Source organism: Euprymna scolopes, chromosome 41 (genome assembly GCF_053919585.1).
Source record: "Euprymna scolopes isolate OS-2025 chromosome 41, ASM5391958v1, whole genome shotgun sequence".
NCBI lineage: Eukaryota > Metazoa > Mollusca > Cephalopoda > Sepiida > Sepiolidae > Euprymna > Euprymna scolopes.
The window spans coordinates 69,572,990-69,595,088 of record NC_136522.1 but is presented as its reverse complement, the minus strand read 5'-3'; the positions used below and the strand labels follow the sequence as shown (position 1 = coordinate 69,595,088).

General features: G+C 31.6%; 1 protein-coding gene across 1 annotated transcript in view; it reads left to right on the top strand.

The window, feature by feature from the left end:
* The window catches only part of LOC145266606 (uncharacterized), a 155,045-nt gene extending 147,836 nt beyond the window's left edge, over window positions 1-7,209 (top strand). Inside the window, exon 6 of the mRNA XM_080122500.1 lies at window positions 6,061-7,209. Within this exon, the coding sequence (XP_079978626.1) occupies window positions 6,061-6,529 (469 nt within the window). The 3' untranslated portion in view covers window positions 6,530-7,209. The remainder of the gene's footprint in view (window positions 1-6,060) is intronic.
* Window positions 7,210-22,099: the final 14,890 nt, after the last annotated feature.

Genomic DNA, 22,099 nt, shown 5'->3' with positions numbered 1-22,099 from the left:
CTACACTCCTCAGGTTGGGATCGAGAGCTTAGGGTGATGTCAAACAATAAAGCAAAGTGAATGGTATGTTTCACACAATCCTCAGGTATTGTAGTTAGGAATAGATCTAGAAGTGAGGCTTGCTGGTCTTCATTATTTTGGTAACGGGTTAGGAACGTGACTGTTCATGTTGGAGAAGCTATGTATCCTGTTACCAGCTTGTCTGTAACTCAAAAAAGAAACAAAGCATGTCAACTATGGTAGTGTACCTTTAAATTGCTAAATACTTGTACCAGGGCATTAGTATTTAAGGAGAGTATTGCATAAATAATGTCAGAGACGTGGTTGATTAACATATAGTCCTAATTTGGGGGAGAATGGTAGAGAAAGAAATGCAGTGTGTCATAGAAGGACATTTTTGTCAAAAAAAGTGTCAAGATATTCCAATTTCTTATGATATTAAAAAGTGTATAATTATTAAAAATATTGCATAATTTTTTTTTTTTTTTTTTTCAAATTTTTGAATAATAAAATATTCTTCTTCGGGAAATCTATATATATAAAAGCCAAAATGTGTGTATGTATGTTCGCTTTTTGTGTATGTCCAAGAAAGACTTTTTTCAGAGAAGCGCTTGGTTGGCTTGCAACTTATAACTTTTTATATCACATATAAATCATAATATCTCCGAGTTAACAATGGAGCTCGCCTGTCTATTTAATTTGCTCGACTTTGGGAAGATAAATATTCAACAGTTTTTACTCGCCGCGTGTGGATTAGACTTTTTCCTATAATAAAAGCGACACTAATTCTGGCGGTATTTTTCCGGTCGCCATCGCCAGAAATGTCAGAAAGCAATCAGCTTTGATCAATGTGGAAATATTTTCCTTATATCAGACAATTACTAATCAAATTGGACAAGGGGGAACTGCCCCCCCCCAACATCTTGGGAAAATAAAAATAAAAACCCTGCAGTCAAAGTTGACCTCATTAAGACATTAAAATGTGCACCTGCAAATTCTAAGTAATTAAATAAATTCAAATGTGTCTCCGTTGTATGTCGCGGTGGCTCAACGGTTAACATCGCACTTTTTTTTTTCACACTTTAATTTCCAACTTTGCTTCAAAGGTTCGGGTTCAATCCTCATACTCACTTATCAAAACTTTTTTTTTTATTATTATAACCACACACACCTCCAAACACCCAGGAAACGCTGGGTACCCCTCGCTAGTATTAAATAAAAGACAAAATTTGTTTGTATTTCCCGAAAAAGAATATTTTATTTAAAAATTTGGAAAAAAAAAAATTAATGTAATATTTTTAATAGTAATAATTATACACTTTTAAGATAATATTCTACATTTTTAATACGATATTATACATTTTTAATTATTATAATATACAATTTTAATGAGATTTTTAATATATTATATAAGAAATTGTAATATCTCAATATTTTTATGAGAAAAATGCATTTATTTCTCTACCATTTTTCCTCAAATTAGGACTGCATGATAATAAACCACGTCTCTGACAATATTGCTGCACTAATATATTAAAAATATTACTAATATATTAAAAATATTACGTTATTATAGAATCTAATAATGGAGGACATTGGGGTAGATTCAAAGTGACATAGGCGGCTGGAGATGAAGTAGACAGGCAGACTAGTTTGAAGAGGCCATACGACAATCTTAAAGCTGAGGTTCTATATTTGAAAGGCTGAAACTTAACCAAAATGTAGATGCTAGCTGCGGGGACACAATAGCACAAACATACCTGGTGTCAGTAAGTCATCTGGAAAATATGTTTGTTAGTATTTTTATTGTGTGAAACTTATGTTTTTATTTTTGTATACAATTACTACACCCGTTTACGCGCTCTTTGTAATAGCCAGTATGAGAGATGGCACAGCCAGAAAAGAAATACGACGATGGAGAGAAAATCATAACACAACCATTGGGGTCGATGATTATCCAGGGGGCAGGCTATGGACTTGTACATATCAACAACTACTAAAAAAATTTTTTTTTTTTTTAACTTTAAAATTAATACTTATAGAAAGTAAGAATCTCTATTAATGGGAATGATATAGGATTCAGGGATGGATGCTGGAGTTTCTTGGTTTCAACATTTCTGTTTTTGTTCTTTTACATACATATATAATTAATAAAATAAAAACAATTTTTCCTATCTATACTCAGCTTTTTTGGTTGGAATTTCTCCCCTGACACGCGCATTTTGATGACGTGATAATGTTCTTAGTTTTCTTTATCACTTTTTTTACTTTCTTCATCGTCTTCGATATGCGGTTTGTCCTAACAAAGCTCTCAGTAGAATGGCTCTTGTTAAATTATGTTGACCAAGGTAATTCCATGTTGGAGTAAATGTCCCTTTTTGGTCTCATGGCCGTCTGCCAAGTTGAGTTGAGCTGATCATTTGTCGATCACCAAGCGTCGTCCACGCGGGTGCATGTTCCTGCTTTTTGGGGAGCAGAAAATATTGCCGTCGTTTCACAACGGTTGTCAGCTTGAAACTAAACTTTTTCGCGCGTTTTCTTTCCGCGCTTAATGTCACGATCGCCTTATGTCGGTTGTCATGGTTACCTATGTTTGCGTGGGTGTTTGACTGCTGCTTATAGTTGATCAGTGAGTGAGTGAGGGAGGGGTTGTGTCGTTCGATTGTTCGCTGTTCAACTTAGGAAGGGGAGGTCTGCTGCTTGACTTGGAAGGGGGGAAGGGGAGGTCTGTCTGGCTCATATCTATATATCCATTATGATATAAGGAGGGGGGTATATATGTTTCTCCTAACAATATACCACATATAAATTCAATATGGTCACACAACTAGCTAATAGCTGAAGTAGGTTTTGCAGATTGGATTTTATTCATTGTCATAAATTTCTATAAATTTCTTTCCGATGAGTCACTCTCCCAAACAAGTCATGTTTGCAGGTGGTAGCAGGATACTTGCTCGTTATTTTCCCTTCTCACTCTCCTCAACAAGACGGAACTTTTATACATTTGACATATTTTTTCACAACCACGTCACCCATGTTTATTCCATCCAATCCATACATTTAACGTTCATTCTTTTGGTTACCCTAGTAAATACGACCCCCCCTCTCTTCACAATTCGTTATTAAGTTCATTATTGCATCAGCATAGTCTAATGGAAGTTTCGTATCATATGAATGGTGCTACCAGATCAGGCTGTCTGAAGATATTGGCTTTCTGAGACAAAATTCACCTAACATTGATGCTTTTTGTTTTTCTGCTTCCTTTTACAAAACTTGATTTTGTTCTGCAAAACCAAAAACAACAGCCCATCTTTTCCTTCTTCCCATTTCCCCACTTCCTCTCATAGTATTCATCATCATTTATTTATCTTGTTGGTTTAAAAATTCCATTATAACATTTCTAAAATCTTCCATTTTTTTTTTTTTCATCTTTGTCAACTTTGCTTTGTGTTCATAATCTTAATACCAAATATATCAATACAAAATTCTTTGTCCGTTTATAGAATACACATAGAAGGTTGAAAAAAAAAAATGGACTATATTTCTTTTTATATCTACCCACTATCCTTGAGTGCTTCAAACATGTCTGGTGCTACCAGATCAGGTTGTCTGAAGATATTGGCCTCCTGCGCCAAAATGCACCTAACATTGATGCTTTTTGTTTTTCTACTTCCTTTTGCAAAACTTAATTATGTTCTGCAAAAACAAAAAAAAACAACCCACTTTCTCCCCCCCTTTTTCCTTCTTCCCATTTCTCCTTTCTCTTTCTATCTCACCCCCCCCCCCGCTTCCTGACTGGTTTCCTAATTTCAAATGTACCAAACATTAATACTGTAACCCTTTTCCCTCTTCCATAGCAAAACTCATTCATGTTCTGCAGGGTAGGAAACAAAAACGATAAAATCCACTATGAAACAACGAAACCAAACACTACAAACTAACGACTGAAGATACAAAGAGTTTGAAGAATAAAAAACTTCTACAAAATAATTGGGTGCAACATGAATACTGTTTCCAAAATAACTGGATTCGGCATTAAATAACCCAAAAAGGGTTGATATGCCGTAAAACAAAAAAACTTGTGGAACTCTGTTCCGTTCGCCTGTTTCCCACCTGACTACAACCTGGATGTCTTCAAATCCAACATAAACAAATTCCTGACAAACCGCCCCCTTAAGTACGACACTTTATCAAATCTCCAATACTAATGATTACTACAATACTATCTCATTGATTACTGTACACGCAATAACCCTTATCCCTGAGTGGCCTCCGGGCCTTGATAAGTGGTGACCCCCATGTAAAAAAAACAAAAAACTAAGGCTTCAAACATGTAATAGCTAGGTATAAGTCTTGGATTGACTACACCAACTTCCTCCAACAGGGAGTATCAAATACACAAGCAGTCCTTGCTCACATGCATATTCCAGTCATAAAAAGATATACAGCACCTAGCATTCCCAAATAGTCACCAATTCTATACTGGACAGGCTCCACGTCACTTAACTTCGACGATCTAACAAGAAACAGTGTAGTAATGCGATTATGTCGATAGCAAAACAACAAAACATGTTGAGCTCGATTCTGCATTTTAGGAGTCGCCAATTTTTTTTAAAAAGTTGAGAATCGAAAACCGTATTAGAATCGATTGAAGATACAAAAAGCTTAGAGAATAAAAACCTTCTAAAAAATAATTGGTTGCAACATGAATTCTATTTCCAAAATAACTGGATTCGGCATTAAATAACCCAAAAAGGGTTGATATGCCATAAAACAAAACGAATAAACCACACCAAACCAATCATATCGTATGATATTTCTAAAATTTCCCTTCACATATGCGTTCGACTAAACTTAAATAAAATCCAAATAAAGTTATAAATACACAGAAAAAATAAATAAAATAACATGGAATAGAATATTAATACTAACCCTAACCATTATTAACCCTACATTATTAGTTTTAAATAATAATAGAATTTAAAACAAAATAAATTAATTTCAAGTCCATTTCAATTACTGCAAACATCCTCTCATTTGCAACAGCCCCCCCCCCCATATGCAGGTTTGAAATAAAATTGTCTGAGGAAGGAAAATTTTCCCGAAATATCATACAATATGAAACAGTGATCAAATCACACTAATGCGAGTAAGAACACAAATGTTAAAAGCATATATAAAAAATTGCATTTATACACAGGTGAATCTGCGAAGCTCATTTCTACCCTTAATTTGCTTCAGTTTGTGTTTAACCTTTTTTTTTTTTTTTTTTTTTTTTTTTTTTTTTTTTGTCCCCCTCCTCTGATCATTACCTAAACAAGGAACCTACTAATTAATTAGGTTGTTTGGAAGGATCCAAGATTTTTTTGGGCACACAAAGAGGATAGAAATAAACTTTCTCCTTTGTTAGCAATATTTCTTCAATGAAAATTGCTTATTAACTGTACTTTTTGAAACTTCCAACTTTTGCACAATTGCTCTAGTTGAGATGTTTGGATTTTCTTATCTGTTTTTGCGTTCAAAAAATCAATATCAAATTTTGTGCTTTTATTTAGAATTAAACCTATTTTCCAGACAAAAAATAATGAAAAATGTTTACAAAAAAACAAAAAAAAAAAAAAAACTTTGATGTTCATACCATCACAGAACGAAGATGTCATATTCCAAAAATCACATAAATTGATCAAGTAGTTTTTTGTTAACTAAGAAAATTTCGTTTTATGAGGAAACGATACATTGTTTTGATCTGCCATGCTTTATAATTAAATAGGAGACAACTCAATTTGAACTAGTGATCAAAATCAGCTGTGTAATAGATATAGCTGAAAATCATATAAAAAAATAGTTTTCTATGTATAAAAGAAAAATACTTGATAAATATTTTTTTTGGAATATGACATCTTTGTCTGTAATGGCTATATACATCTCAAAGATTTTTCTGCAAATTAAATTTTTAAAATGTTTAATTTTTAAATAAGTACTATTTTTTTTTTTCTTGTATCTCTTGTATTTCCTTTTATCTAAACTTTTCTTTTTTTTTTTTTTTTTTTTTTTTTTAAGGTTGAAGAAGAAATATGTTGCAAAAGAGCCGGCAGTTCTGTTTCAGAACACGTCCTATGCTCAAATCCATAACGACGCTGATGGATCGACGACCCGCACGACCGTAGCTGCGAATAACAGCTACTGGAACACGAACAAAGTGAACATGTTGTATGAAAAGGTCAACAAGCAGGTGAATCACGGGATGAACGCTGTCGGCAATCACAACCTTGCATGTTCGAACAATCTCGACAAGACGTGCGGGGTGGAAGAAGGGGCTGCTGCCTGGGAGAAATTGGATAAAGTCAATCTTAAGGGGGGGCCACCAATGAAAGTAAAAATGATAAACACGGAGGTGCATCCGAAGTTACAGGAGGAAGAAGTGGTCGCGGCAGCAAAGGAAAATGTGAATATAAATCTCGAGTGTGACATAAATGCGTCAAATGAAAAGATTTACGAGGAAGACGACACACTATACGCTAAGAAATAAATCATGGATCATCTCTGCTATCATTTGCTTTTCATAGACATCTCAAACGACTGGGGGGGAGGGGGTTGTTTTTGTTTATTGTTGAAAGAAAAAAAAAAGCCCTTTTTTTTTTTTTTTTCTTACTATCATACTAGTTTCATTTCGTGTATAAAAAAAAAATTAAATTTTCTTTTGTTTGAAAACCGTGAAAATAAATCAATTTTCTGTCAGTCAACTGCAATAAAATATAATTTAAATCTCTCCTCCTTATGTGACACTGTCCATGGACCAACGCACATTGTGTGTAGTTTCCAAGACAAAGAATAGGAAATAACTCCAACTCGCTTGTTCTTTGTAGCAGCAACATCTACTTCCTCGTTGATACAACTGTGACGTCACCCACGTGATTTAGGACGTTCTCCACGTCTGCTACGAGATCTCGAACGTTTATCTCGTCACCCACGTGATCTAGAACGTTCTCCACGTCTGCCACGAGATCTCGAACGTTTATCTCGTCTCCCTCGTTATCGTTCTCTTTCTCGTTTTCCCTTTAGCGGTGACGTCACTTCACATGCGTTTACATATGCGCCTCCACGCTATGTTACGCTTTTTCAACTCCACAATTTAATTAACCCCTCTCCACCTTAACTGAAATATCATTCTGACCAGATCGGAGAGATAAATTTAAATTGACCAAAAAATATATATATATATATATATATATATATATATATATATATATATATATATATATATAAAACTTAGTTTTGTTTTTTGTTAGTTTTTAAATTTTGGTGGATATTATTTTTTTTTTTTTTCTTTAATACAAAAATTTAAGTGGACTCCAAAATAAGTTTTTAGTTTTGCTTTTGGATTTTTTAATACAAAATTTAAAAAAAAACAATTTTTTTAAAAGTAATTTCCAACTGGTTTTAAGAAAACTCAATCTACATATTAATATCTTAGTACCTTTTAACGTACGTACGTGTGTCATAGTTAACAGATTATAAATTATTCGATCGGGAGATCTTATTTATTAAAAAAAAAAGCAGATAGAAAGTAAATAACATGCTACAAACATTAAATCATTAGTAATATATATATATATATATATATATATATATATATATATATATATATATAAATAAATTTAATGTTTGTAGTATGTTATCACCTTCTATCCTACTTTTTAATAAATAGGATCTCCCGATCACCGAAGACACAATGTAAAAAAAAAAAAAAAAAAATTAAAACCCAAGAAATGTAGTTTTTGAACCGTACGTGAAACTAAAGTTTACCTTCTCGGTTTTCTGGCTAGGATCCAAGGGTATCTGTTCTGTCTAAAGATGGTCTAATGATATTGTGTGCTTTATGTTCGCGCTGGGCGTCCATACAATGGAAATATGTCACAGACTCTTATAGGAGATAAACCGTAGTAACCAGATATATTCTGACACTACATTAACTGGAATACTTAGAAAAAATACTTTTACAGTTTTAACAAAACAATGATATTGCAGGTCTTCATTCACGATGAATGTCCACAGTATACCCACCAGCATTGTATTACATGTGAAAGATGATACTGTGGAATTTCCATAGGTCCCGCTAGTTTAAATAATTATTAAAAAAAAAAAAAAATACATGAAATGGGGACTAGTATAATGCAGGAAAAAAAAATTGTGCTTTTTTTTTTTTTTTTCCTTCCTCCCCCCTATGTCGGAGATAAAGGCTGAGGAGAGAAAACGGTGATATGGTCAGTAAGGAAAAATGAAATCTGTTTTTTTTAAGCAGATTCTGTTTTTTTTTGTTTTTTTTTTGTTTTTTTTTGTCTTGAGAATTTATTTTGTTTAAATTTCCAATACAGATGTTATTCAAAAAAAAAAAAAGAAAAAAGCAGACGTTTCTAAATTTTGTTTTTAAATGAAAATATGTTTTTCTAACACCACGTCTTACAGAAAGAATATTTGGTGCTTGTTTATATTGGTGATCTTGTTAACCAACGCATTTCAGGTGAAAACATTATGTACTTACGAATCATGGCAAAATTAGTATAAACTCCAAAAATTACTAAAAATGACCCAGTAAAAGATGTGCTAGATGCATCTTTAACAAAATAATCACATACAACTACGTTCTGAATTTCATTGATTTTTAAAAATAGTGGACCATTAATTTATCAACTTAAGTCAAGGGTTATCTCCCTCGTTTGTCATACTGAATCGGTCACACAATTTTTCTACATTAAAAACATACAATAAACTTAAAAAGTTCAATAAATTCTATTTTTACTTGTAATTTTTTTTCTACTGGATCATTTTTTCGGCAATTTTTGAATTTATGCTAATTTTGACAGGACATGTAAGTATGTAAATGATGTTTTCACCTGAAATGTGTTGGTTTTAAAGACCACTAATATAAACACATACCAAGAATTTCTTTACAACACTAAAAGTAAATTAAATATCTTATGCTAATTTATAGTTTTTGGAAATGAAAAATATCTGAATAATTTTTATTCACTTTGATTAATGGGGATCATCGTTAAAAATTAATGGGGATCATCATTCAAAATATTAATGGGATCATCATTAAAAATTAATGGGGATCATCGTTAAAAATTAATGGGGATCATCATTAAAAATATTAATGCGGATCATCTACAAAATATTAATGGGGATCATCATTAAAAATTAATGGGGATCATCATTCAAAATATTAATGGGGATAATCGTTAAAAAGCTTTTAAAGATACGACGTAATTGTGGAATAAAATAAAAATTCAAAAATGCTTTTTTATGTTTTAAAATAATAACAGAAATCATGGTTTTGTTATTACAAATTATATCAAAAAAATGTCTCCAAATGTCTCCAATCTGTTTTGGTCAGCCAATGCTTGCACGTGGCAGGCTTTATTCTTGAATTGGGGACAAAACGGCCAGTATTGGAAATGACTTGCTCGGCCTTCAGACTGGAATCGAGGCATAATATCTGTTCTGTCCTCAGTCAGTGAACGAGAGATTTTCTAGATTGAGGGAATTTTTTTTATTGATGTTCCAATCCAGAGTGTTTCTTTGGGGGAGTTGGATACTCCACACGATAGGAATTTTGCTTCTGCGGGGAGGCAAGTAAATAGGGATGTACCAAGGTCAGATCTAAAGTTAGGGATTAATAGGGATTTAGTGTTGAATGCAAAAATAAGCACAAATTTAGCCATATTTAATCATTAGTTTTGTATAAAGCACCTATTCTAAATCAACAGCTATAACTTTTTCCATTTTTTTTTTTTTTTTTTTTTTTTTACATAGGCATCAACACTTATCAAGGCTCAGAGGCCACTCGAGGATAAGGGTTGAAAAGTGTACAATAGTCAATTTGACAATATAGTATTTGTCAGTAATGGAAATACAGTAAATTTGTTAACTTAAGGGGAACGGCTTATCAAGAATTTGTTTACGTTGGACTTGAAGACAACCATATTGTAGTCAGCTTGAAGGCAGGAAAACGGAAGACAATTCCAAAGGTGTGCAGTTCTAAGAAAGAAGCTTTGTTCATGGAATCTACATTTAGGTTTAGGCACAGATAAAGAGTGGGAGGAATTAATTATTGATAGTGTTTTCAGCTAGACAAGTGTTTCTTGTGAAAGTTTGGCGAGGGGGGGGGACCATTTAATGAGTTAAAAAAGTCTAGGGTGTGTGTATATATGTGTGTTTGTTTTTACATTTACCAAAATGATCCGAAGAATTAATATTTATAAAGTAATCTCAACCAGATGTAAAAGCTCGATAAAACCAAATAGGAGATAGAGCTTATAATAAGAGCACATAGTTAATAAAACATGTTAAAAAAGAGTTAAAAACATATTTAATCTGAAAAGGAAACACTTGATAAGTGGATAGTCCTTAATCTGCGGAGTTTTGAAGAAATACTTTCCTTCTCATCAGAGGGTAGGAATTAGCAAAATGCGGGATCGGATTTTGCATACAAAGTATTTGATGAAATTTCAAGTAAGTCAAAGATCTTACTCGATAACAAAAAGTGAAGCAGAGGGAATATTTCATGTGAATGTATTTTGTATGCAAAATCCGATCCCACATTTTGCTAATTCCTACCTTCTGATGAGAAGGAAAGTATTTCTTCGAAACTCCGCGGATTAAGGACTATCCACTTATTAAGTGCTTCCTTTTCAGATTAAATGTTTTTAACTCTTTTTCAAGATGTTTTTGAACATGTTTTATTAATTGTTTGCTCTTATATATAGAGAGAGAGAAGAAAAAGAATAAAAAAAAAACAACAATATAAAAATGTATACTAAAATTTTCTTCCTATATTGCATTAATTACTGTACTTCTTTCTTTCTTTCTTTCTTCCTCCACATTTACAATGTTTTACCCTCTTCCTCTCACGTCTTATTATTTCATTCCTCATCGCTAGACATCACACCTCTAATATGCTAACTAGCACCTTCCCTCCTCTTCTGATGAGAAGCATTAGGCTTCGAAATACCTAGGTACAAAGAGCATATTTATCGTACATCTCTAATTGATGTAGTCTCCCTATTGAATCAACGATAAAATTTATATGCATTAGTATATATTTTTATATTTGTCGTTTTTTATTTTTTCTCTTATATATATATATATATTCCTTCATCCTCAACTGGGCACTTTTCTACAAAGAGGGGTCACTTTTTTTCGCCGATATTTTCGAAAATCATCCCCTCTTTTCGATTGATTAGCCTTAATTTAAACATTCGTAACTTCCGGTTTGGCGATGGGCGCAACAGCAAAGATGTCAGGGGTTTTTTTTTCACGTTTTTTTGCGGTATGGGTTCGAGCCTGCCTGCCTACTACCACTTTTTTTAATTTTTATTTTTTTGCTCAATACTCACCTCCAAACACCCGGGCAACGCTGGGTACCCAGGCTAGTATGATTATAAGAGCACCTACTTTTGCATCGTATCGCTCCAGTCTTCTATTGTTTCCCGATATTAAATGTACATCTCTACATATAGACACACTTACTGAACACATACCCTATAACGTACCATGGCAAACCCCTCAACCACATTGAAAATAATTTATATCAACTATGTGATATCCTCATTTTTAACCCTATATCGTATTAATTATCTTCCTCCCTCCACATTTACAATGTTTTGCTCTCTTTCTCCAACGCCCCATTATTTCGTTCCTAATGTAGTTATCGCTAGACGTCACGTTTCTAATATATTAACTAACAACTTCTGATGAGAAGCAGTAGGCTTCGAAATACCTAGGTACAAAGAGCATCCCTAATTGATGTAGTCTCCCTATTGAATCAACGATAAAATTTATATGCATTAGTATATATTTTTATATTTGTCGTTTTTTATTTTTTTTCTCTTATATATAAACTCCACCTCAATTATAGAGCTGTGCAGTATCCAGATAAGTCTCCTTGTAAAGAATTTAATTCTCTTTGGCTCCCCCATATTTCTTATATTGGATGACATTATTCTCGTAAGTGTAAAATCCTACTTGTGAGACATCGACCTGGGTTCTTAGTGGTTGGATGATTTCATGTTGCAAAGAAGTAGGTATATTCCACAATTGGACTTATCAGCTGTTTGCTTGATCTGTGTTAGTCAATAGACTATGTGTCAGGGTGCTCGCCTCACATGCAAGCGATTCTGGGTTTTGAATCCTAAGTTTGGATATGTTCAACTGCTGAGGCCAAATGAGAGTGAAACTCGAGTCTTGGACTTCTGGTCTGTGTGAACTGTAACATTGTTTGATTGTCAAAATAATTATATATATATATATATAATTAGCATTTTTTTTTTTTTTAAATGATCCCCTTTTAATCAGATTGTCAATTTTTTAATTTTAATGTTTGAATAAAACTAATGTTTTGCTGATGGTTAATTAGAATTTGGAACAGATGACCATTTTATGTTTTCTCTGCAATCTTTTTTTTTTTTTTTTTTTTTTTTCTCAATTTATTAAAAAAAAGTTTTAAAAGATCGATGCTTGTGCGTTAAAAGTGTATTTAAAAAAAAATTGTTTGATGCATTTTGAATAAATAAAGAACACTATATACATACTTACTTGTTACAATTAGTAAAAATTACAAAATATTACAAAAAATAATTACAAGTAAAAATAAAATATTGATTCACCATCTTTTAGTTTGAAAGCGTCTAAAACAAGGGAGAGAAATCAGTTTGTCATACAGAATTCTGTATGACAAACTGACTTATTACTCTTAATTAGAAGCAGTAGTAGAAGAAACTTATTTTAAGAAACTAACTGCATTAGTCGAAAAATTTATTATTTTTTTAATTTTTACTCATCATAGGTAATATTTAATGTTTTTTGTCGTTATTAGAAATTCGCTTATAATGCACCAGAAGATCTGAAGAATTAATTATTTTTTTTTTACAATTTTAAAATATTTTTTTACAATTTAAAAATATTTTTGTTTCTTTTTTTTCACTTTTCATTTTTGTTTCTTTTTCATTTTTGTTTCTTTTTCATTTTTTTCTTTTTCATTTTTTTTTCACTTTTCATTTTTGTTTCTTTTTCATTTTTGTTTCTTTTTCATTTTTTCATTTTTGTTTCTTTTTTCATTTTTATCTTTTTCACTTTTGTTTCGTTTTCGTTTTTCTTTTCCGATTTTTTCAATAAGTACAATCTAAAAAGAAAAAAAAAAAAACAATAAATTGTACATTCTTTTTTTTGTTTTTCTTATTTTATTTTTACAAAATCCAACAAATTTATGACCAGATTATTTTGAATGTGTTTTGCGTGTGTAAACTAATTCCTGAGATTACTAGCTAAGTTACTGCTGACAATTTACAAAAGTATTTCATCCTCCTTCTCCTCCTCCTCCATTGCTGTAAACAAAAATGCTTCTCCAGATAAAAATCCTCAGAAACTGCAGTAAATACAATTTTAATTTTCTGCAATACAGAAACATAATCGTTAATTTACAGTGAATTGGGTTTCGGCATTCTCCCCAAACAACTTATTTTGTAAAAAAAAAAAAAAAAAAATCATAGTTTGTGTAATTTTCTTGAGTAAAAGTCATACTTCACATACATTAGTTGAGACTTGAAAACAATGAAATTAAACCGACCTATCTCCTTAATTAAACTGTTTTTTAGTTTTATCTGTCCCATGGTCTGGATGATCGTTGAGGTGCCAAAGATGACATGGTGACTAGCTTTTTCCAGCCTTCCCAAATTTCTACCTTTCTGGTCCTAACCTTCCCCAACTTTACATGCAACTGCTGAATCTGCAATCTCGACAGGTTAACAGCGACAAATGAGGACTTCATGCAGACCAGACGATCCTGAGGCACAATCTTTTTGAGCTTTACGTAGAAATCCAACTGTTAACCACCACCACCACAACTACTACATCAAGATCAAACTTAGTCCACATCTCCTACCAACACGGATCATATCAGGAAAATAGAGCTCATCTTCAATCTGACAAGCAGTACTAATACTTCTTCCACAAGGATGCAATCCACTGCACCACTTATTCGCATGTCCATATATTTTGCTGCTATCATCCATAAGCAATATCAGTAAATCTCCTAATGTTATTTAATCACGAAAAATTACTCTAAAAAACATGATTTTAAGTTTAAAAAAATATAGTTGAATGTCTCCTGTTAATAGACATGGCTGAATTTTGAATTCATTAAAATGATGATTTAGTAAAACCAAGCAATCTATTAAAGGGGCAGTTGTCTGTATATATGTGCATATGTATGTATGTATGTCCAGCTAAAAGTCTAAAGCTACAAAACAAACGCCCATAAAGTTGGTATTTTCTTGATCAGTGTTGCCCCGGATGAATATCTATAAAAAAAAAAAAAAGAATTATTTATCTCTGGGGTTCAATTGGGCCGGGTTTTGTCACCAGGAAGTTCAGCCATTTTTTAATTTTTATTTTATTGTTTTCCTGTACAAATTTGGAATTTGGAACACTATGCATGTGTTCAGAGAGATGAATGGGCTGGGTAAGGTGGTGGAGAAAGAGTGAGAATTCAAAATTTAGCATTGCAACATTAAGTTTCTATTTCATTACACATAGTCATTTTTTTGGGGGTGGGGGGGATTACCTAGATCAATGTTTTATCCTAACGTTACATCTAACGGATTTTTAACCAAAAATGTTTCTAAAAAACGTTCTTATTTAGAATTTAATTTAATAAAAAAAAAAAAATACAGAAAACAAACTTACCCATCATTAAACAAAGATGTCATATTCCAAAAATCACATAAATTGATCAAGAAGCTTTATTTTTATTTTTTGCTAAGAAAATCAAATTTGATGAGTAAGCAAAAAGGGACTGTCTTGAATCTCTATCACAAAGAATCATACCAAGGACAGACAAATCCACAATAATTCAATCTTGCAAGATCAGCCTTGTAGATTTCACTTTTTTTTTTCTTTGAAATCATTAACAAATGATTTTCTTGGTTAAAAGATTAAGTACTTGATCAATTTACGTGATTTTTGGAATATGACATTTCCGTTCTGTGACAGGTACGAACATCATACAAATTTTTCTGTATTTTTGTCTTTTGATTTAGATTGAACCAAAAGAGTATGGTATGGAATTTCTTTTAATGAAAGGCAAAATAGTTTGCTTCGGAATAATGCCGAAATCAGTTTGATGGCTATAAATTAGTAAATTATGCTAACAGTCATGAAATTTGTTATCGAAGCCTGTAATAATAATAATAAAAATTAGTTTATTATTTCCATTTTTCTGATTGTTATTGTCAGAGGATTATCACCAAATTACCAACCAATTTATTTCCATCATTTTTTGCCTTGTAGTAGATCCCCTTCCTTTCACCCCTACTAGTTGATTTTTTTGTTAAGCCTGCAGTATCGTTAACAATTGGGGGAGGGGAAACAAAATGAAATGTACAAGAAATAACTTATACCAAACGCAATAGAATTTAATCCTTTTCGTAATTTATTTTTTTTAGAGAATTTGGTTTTGGTGTTCATGTGGCTTATTGTCACTCCAAAACCAAAATGGCTGAATGGAGAAGCTCGAGATGTTGCAACCTATTTTGAAATTACAAAAAACACAAAAAAAAACTTTCAAACATTTTTAATTTTTTAGATTAAGATTGCTTATTCGTATTATCTGGATTCTTCGGACTACTGTTCTCATCTGAAGACGATTGGCAGTTACATTAACCAAAACCTGAAAATAACGCTCGAAATAACAGTAGTCTGAAGAATCCAAATAATATAAATAGCTTAAAAACAGTTTCATGACATTAAAAGTATACAGGTCGACAGAAGATTCAATTTTAATGCGGTAATAAAATTTATTAGGGAGAGCTGTAACTATATTTTTATTTTAAATTTCTCAATAAGATCTCAAGCTTGATTGAAAAATGCTGGCAGCCATTTGTGATTTTTTTTTTTTTTATATACCTCGTCTGAAAAAAAGCTTTGAGATATTAATAATTAAAAAAGAATTAAACAATTTCAGAACGTTAAAAGTATATAGGTTGGTAGAAAATTGTTATTGTAGGTATTTGCTGTATATTGCTTTTTGTTTTTTCTGTTTTGGGAGGGAGGTTCTCCTGATTTAACAGTTGTTAACTATACTGCCGAATTACCAAATTTTCAATCATACATTTTTTTTTTTTTTCAACCATGCAATATACATCTTTTATTTTTTGATGAGATAAATTTGAAATGTTTGCAGTTTATTTGTGTACCCCCCCCCCATCTTCAAAAAAATTTGATTTGAACATTTTCATTATTCTATATTTTGTATGAACAATATTTTGTTAACGTGACTATTGGTACCAGGTTTCAGTTTTAAGGAAATACAGTTGGGAAATTAGTCAAAAACGGTTTATTTTCATTTACAAACGCATTTACATAAAACAGCTGTAATATTTAATAAGTTATGACAAGCTCTATTTTCTATTTTGGTTGTATTGAGCTTTTTTTATTTTGTTGGGATTATTACATAAATATTAATTTTTATATTCTCTTTAAGTTTATAGAAGCCTTTGCTTGGAAACTTGATTTTTACTTTTTTGATTTACATTATATATATATATATGAGAGAGAGAGAGAGATTTATCAATTATAATTTTTTTTTTTTTTTTTTTTTTTTTTTTTTTTTACAAAGGAGTCACTACTTATCAAGACCCAGAGGCCACTCGAGGATAAGGGTTAATAAGTTTACAGAGGTCAATGGGACAATTTTGTAGTAATTGTTAGTGGAATTTTGGTAAATTTGATTACTTAAGAACTTGTTTACGTTGGACTTGAAGACGACCATATGAAAGCAGGCAAATTGAAGAAAGTTCCACAGGTGTGCAGTTCTAAGAAAGAAGCTTTGTTCATGGAATTTAGGTTTAGGCACAAATAAAGAGTGGGAGAAATTATTGATAGTGTTTTCAGCTAGATGAGTATTTCTCGTGTAAGTTTGGCGAGGGGGAACCATAGATTGGAGTTCAGTAGAGCACTTGCTACGAAAATAATGATAAAAAATTTTTTATTTTCTTTGTTCACCTACTGATTTGTGACCTATTTGCGTTAAAAATTTTCAATCAATTAATTTAAATATGAATCTTTAACACAAATAGGTTACAAAGCAGTAAGTGAACATAACGAAAAAGTAAATTGTTTTTGATTTCCCAACTATATTTTCATCAAAAATAATTTGTCGCCTTTAGTAACGTTCACCCTATATTTTTATTTTATTGCTTGTATTTAAACATCCCAAAATTCACCTTGTCTTTGATTTTCCACTCGACAATATTTTTTCCATGAGTGATTTATAGTAACGGGACCAAGATTCCAAAATTTATTCCATAAGGTGTGAAACTAATTTTTCATTGAAACTTAAATGATTATTATCTCTTGTTTGTATTGATTATCTCCCCTGGTTTGTATTATCTCCCTTTATATACGTTACCTCGACCCCCCCCCCGCCCCATTTCTGCTGTGCTTGTATTATGCATTTTACAATGAGACAAAAAATTCCATAACACATCCCATCATGTCATCTACTTTGTATGATTCCTCGAAAGAAGAGATTTTGAAGAAATTGCATGTTCTTCATTTACATAGCATGTAGACTTGGACATTTCTTCTTTTTTTTCCCCTTTTATTCTCTTTTTTTTTCCTTTTTCTTTTTTTCCCTTTCTTTCTCTTTTTTTTTTTGTAAATCATTTTTCATTTTTTTTTTTATTCTTGTTATGCTGATCAGAGAATTTAAATTGTACCTAACTATCCCCCCCTCACTAAAAAAAGTACCCCCCCCCCCATCTCACCACTTATTAACAGTGATAAAACTTTGAGCGGATGATAGGAATAAATTTTAATTGCTACCCTCCCAATTAAACTAAGTTGGGGGGGGGGGGTCTAATCCAGAACTCAACCTAATAGAAAAAAAACAAAATACAGAAAGGTCTTTGATATACGACTCGTCATAGAACAAAAATTTCATATTCCAAAAATCACACAACTTGGTCTAGTAGTTTTTTGTTTTCTTAATAGAAAATTGTTTTACGATTTTTAGCAATAGTACCATGTAGCCATTCAAAAACTGATTTTAAAATATTGGTAGTTCGAATTGAGCTGTCTTGGTTCATTAAATATGGCGGATCAAAACACATCTCGCTTTGTTATAAAATTTAATTTTTTTATTTTAGTTCAACAAACTGTTTTATCAATTTACATGATTTTTGGAATATGGCATTTTTGTTCTGTGACAGGTACATTATATCATAAAGATTTTTCTATAAATGTTTTTTTAGATTGAATTCTGGACAAGCATCGTTATTTTTTTTCTTTGTTGATATTTTTTATTTTTTATTTTTTTTTTTTTTTATCTACTTGTTATTGCGTAGGATATTTATTACAACCCAAACAATATCTCCGCCCTCTGAAATATTTTATATTATTTTGTGTCTTAACACCCAGAAAAAAAAAAGATAGCTTATATATATATATATATATATATATATATATATATTAAAATCACCTCAACATTTATTGCTAACTAAATGAAAAATACGTACAAAAAAAGTGTTTGTTCCAAGTAGAACAATAAACTGCATCAGACACGATTAGAGAAGGTGTTCGTTCCACTCCAAATTCATCTTACAAAATCTAGCCGAACTAAACGCATGCATGTCATTTCTGCATTTAATTTTTATCAGAACAATATGTAGTAGCTCAATTATTGTAAATTTTTTTTTTTTTAAAGATTATGACATGCTGAATGTATTGACGCTAGAATCAATTTAGTGCCATTTATGAAATGGGGGGGGTAATGTTATGTTTTAATTTGTGTTTACCCGAAGCATTCTAACCGTATGCGTGTGACAGCAATGTTTTCGCCTCACACATACTTTTTATTAAATAAAAGATGGAGGACAAGAGTTAAGTAGAACCTTATTATATCATCAGATCGATAAGGACGGAACAGAATAAAAGGAAAGGAGAAACTTCTTTACACTATGGCATTTCGAAGCTAAATGCTTCTCATCAAAAGAGGAGAAAAGCTGGTATTATATGGATATAAAGATATAAAAACTGGCTGAAGAACATTTAGATTAGAAATTAAAAATATATAATATATATGTATATATACACGCATGTATGTATATATATATATATATATATATATATATATATATATATATATATATATATAGCGAGTACTTTTGATTCATCCAATAATCATCAACCGGGATTAGTGTTTATAACTTTTTCTTTTTTTTTTTCCCTCATTACATTTTCGCCCCAAACAAAGCACAGTACCATTTTGGTGTAGGAGGCTACTATCTGGGACATAATGTGCAGAGTATAATTAGTTAATAATTAAGTAGGGAGTTGAAGAGCAAGATGTTTGTTTACATTACACTTGAACTTCTGCATGTCAGTACAGTCAGGAAGCTGAAACGGAATTCCAAAGTCTCGCAGTCCAAAGAAAGAAACTATTAAACTAGAAGGCTTTCTGGCATCCAGATCTCTGTGTAGAGGTGGTTTTGCTGTTTGTCAGGGGTATTTACATCGAGGAGGTACAAAGGCTAGAAGTTCTTCAAAGCATCTACCATTAAAATACTTGTAAAACAGGCAGAGGGATGCACCATTTCGTCGATGGAACAGAGGTTGAAGCTTAGCTGACAGTGTGAGACCCGTTTTAAAAACGAGACATAGATGTAAACGCACCAAGACTAACCCCGTTTGATTCGATAAGTCAAAAGTACTCATGAAGAAGGAAAAAAAAGTAACGGAACAATAAACGCACGAATGTGCAAGTCGTGTGTCCAGTTGCTCTTTTGCAGCTGCTGCACATGTGATTAACTTTTTTGCTGAATCGTAAGTTTTGATATTTTATAAAATCGTGGAGTGTTTTTTTGTGTCGGTACGTTGTTGAATCGGACACAAAAAAAATAAAATGTTCTTTTTTAATGAAATCAAATGTTGAGGTGAATTAGAATTCAATAAAATAAATGTTGAAAATTTTTCATAAATTCTTCAAAAGTGATAGGAAAAGAAAATCTTTTGTTTTCTTTTTTTTTTTTTAAATTTTTTAATATACAGTGTTTGGAAAATCGATGGCATATCTTCCGGGTTCAGGTTGATTTATCTGGGAAGTAAGGTTTCTGTCTTTTAGCAGAATACCATTTTCATTTTTTTTTTTTTTTTTTTTTTTTTTTAATTCAGATTTTCACTGACTTTGGCAAAGCCTTGTGAGTTCTGATTTTTGTTGAAAATCCTTTTTTGTTTGTTTTAACAAAAAAAAACTGATTTCTGTCGAATTGATAGAGCTTTACCTCCTTATTTTTTTTCATCATTGACGAGATTTATTTCTCTTTCTTTCATTTTATCATTCTCTTTTCCTGTTTTTCCTTTCTTTCTCGCTCACTCCGTCTTGTCTTGCCTTCCTTTTCTCTACTTTGATAGTTCTCTCTGAAAACTGAAAATATTAATTTTGATTCAACTCCTACGAGTTCAGACGATTCATGAAAGGGATAGAAGAGTCAGATGATATTTTTGTTTCATCAAACGATGTCTACTCACATTCCTGATTTGTTTATGTTTTTTACTTTGCAGAACATGATTGAGTTTTGCAAAGAGAAAGGGGAAAAAAAAAGCAATAACATCAATGTTTGGTGCATTTTAAGTCAAGAAACCATTATCTTCAGCCAGCCTGATCTCTGGCAGAAAAATGGATGCTTTAAATATAATTCCGAAATTGTGCTATCGGTGTTTCAATCATTTTGTGTATCTATTGGATTTTATAAACAACAACAACAAAAAAAAAACGGTTTCTTCTATTTGAATTTTGTTGGTTAATGTTTTTATTTGAAGTATTTTTTTTTTATGGTTTTTATACCTAAATCAAATCTAGGTTAAGTTTTGTTTTTATGCCTGGCGCTCAAATTTTTTTTCTTTTTTTTTTTTTTTTTTAATATCTTAATTAATTCTCATTGAAAACAAAGTTTCTCAAAAAAAAAAAAAAAAAATTCCCACCGAAAATTCATGTCTGTTTTTAATTTTTTTTTTTTTTTTCCAGCCATTTTATAATTCATATTCAGTGGTGGCTCGTTCATAAAGGTTGTCGGACTGTAGTGTAAAATTCTTTAGGTTTTCTTATAAAATATGAATCTAACTTGTGTTACATCTCCTCATGATGTTATTAACCTAAGGCCGTCTAAATGGTTTTGTAATCCCCAGAATAAGTGATAATCGCAAGGGAGCTAAGGCAGGAGAATATGTAAGTCTGGGTAAGATTTCCCAACCAAATTCTCCTGCGAGATCTTTGCTCAGTAGTGCTGTGTGATGACAAGCATTATCATGATGGAAGATGACTCCCTTTCTGTTGAATAAAGAAAGTAGTTTTCAGGTTAACATGGGTGAGAATATTGCAGAGAAACGCTCTGATTTTCTTGAACCATGTCTTGAAACTCTAAAACCCGAAACTCTAAAATATGAATATTTTAATAATCTGAAAGAAAAAAAAAGTTATAAATTAATCACGGTGATATGTTTAAGTAATATCATAACAATGAAATAAATTTCGCTTGTTTAAAATGACCCTTTTACAAACCAGCAAAAATTTTTGCACCGACCTGATATAAAACTGTTAGAAAATCATACAATGTATTATAATTAGGCCTGGGGCAACAGCATATTCTTTTCATTGTTTTGATATTCGAGTATATATATATCTGCTGATATCTTGTATGTTTTTTTTGTTTTTTTTTTATATAGAGTGATGTGGTTCTCGGTAGATTAACTGCGTCAACTGTGTGAGTTCATATAGAAACGTTGTTTTAATTTGAATTTAATTTGACGTCATTCTCGCGTTGCCTACACACAGTTCAAACATTTCAAAATACAACCACTGAGATACAACGCGCGGCTCATTACAGACTTTTCTTTCTCTAACTTTACAACATGGCAAGAAAGAGAAAGAAAAAAAAAAAAAAAAAAAAAACAAAACAACACACTGAAGATGGAGTATATCTCCGAAATATATTTGTGATAAATTTCAAACAAGTAAAATATTTGTTTATTTTCCTAATATTAC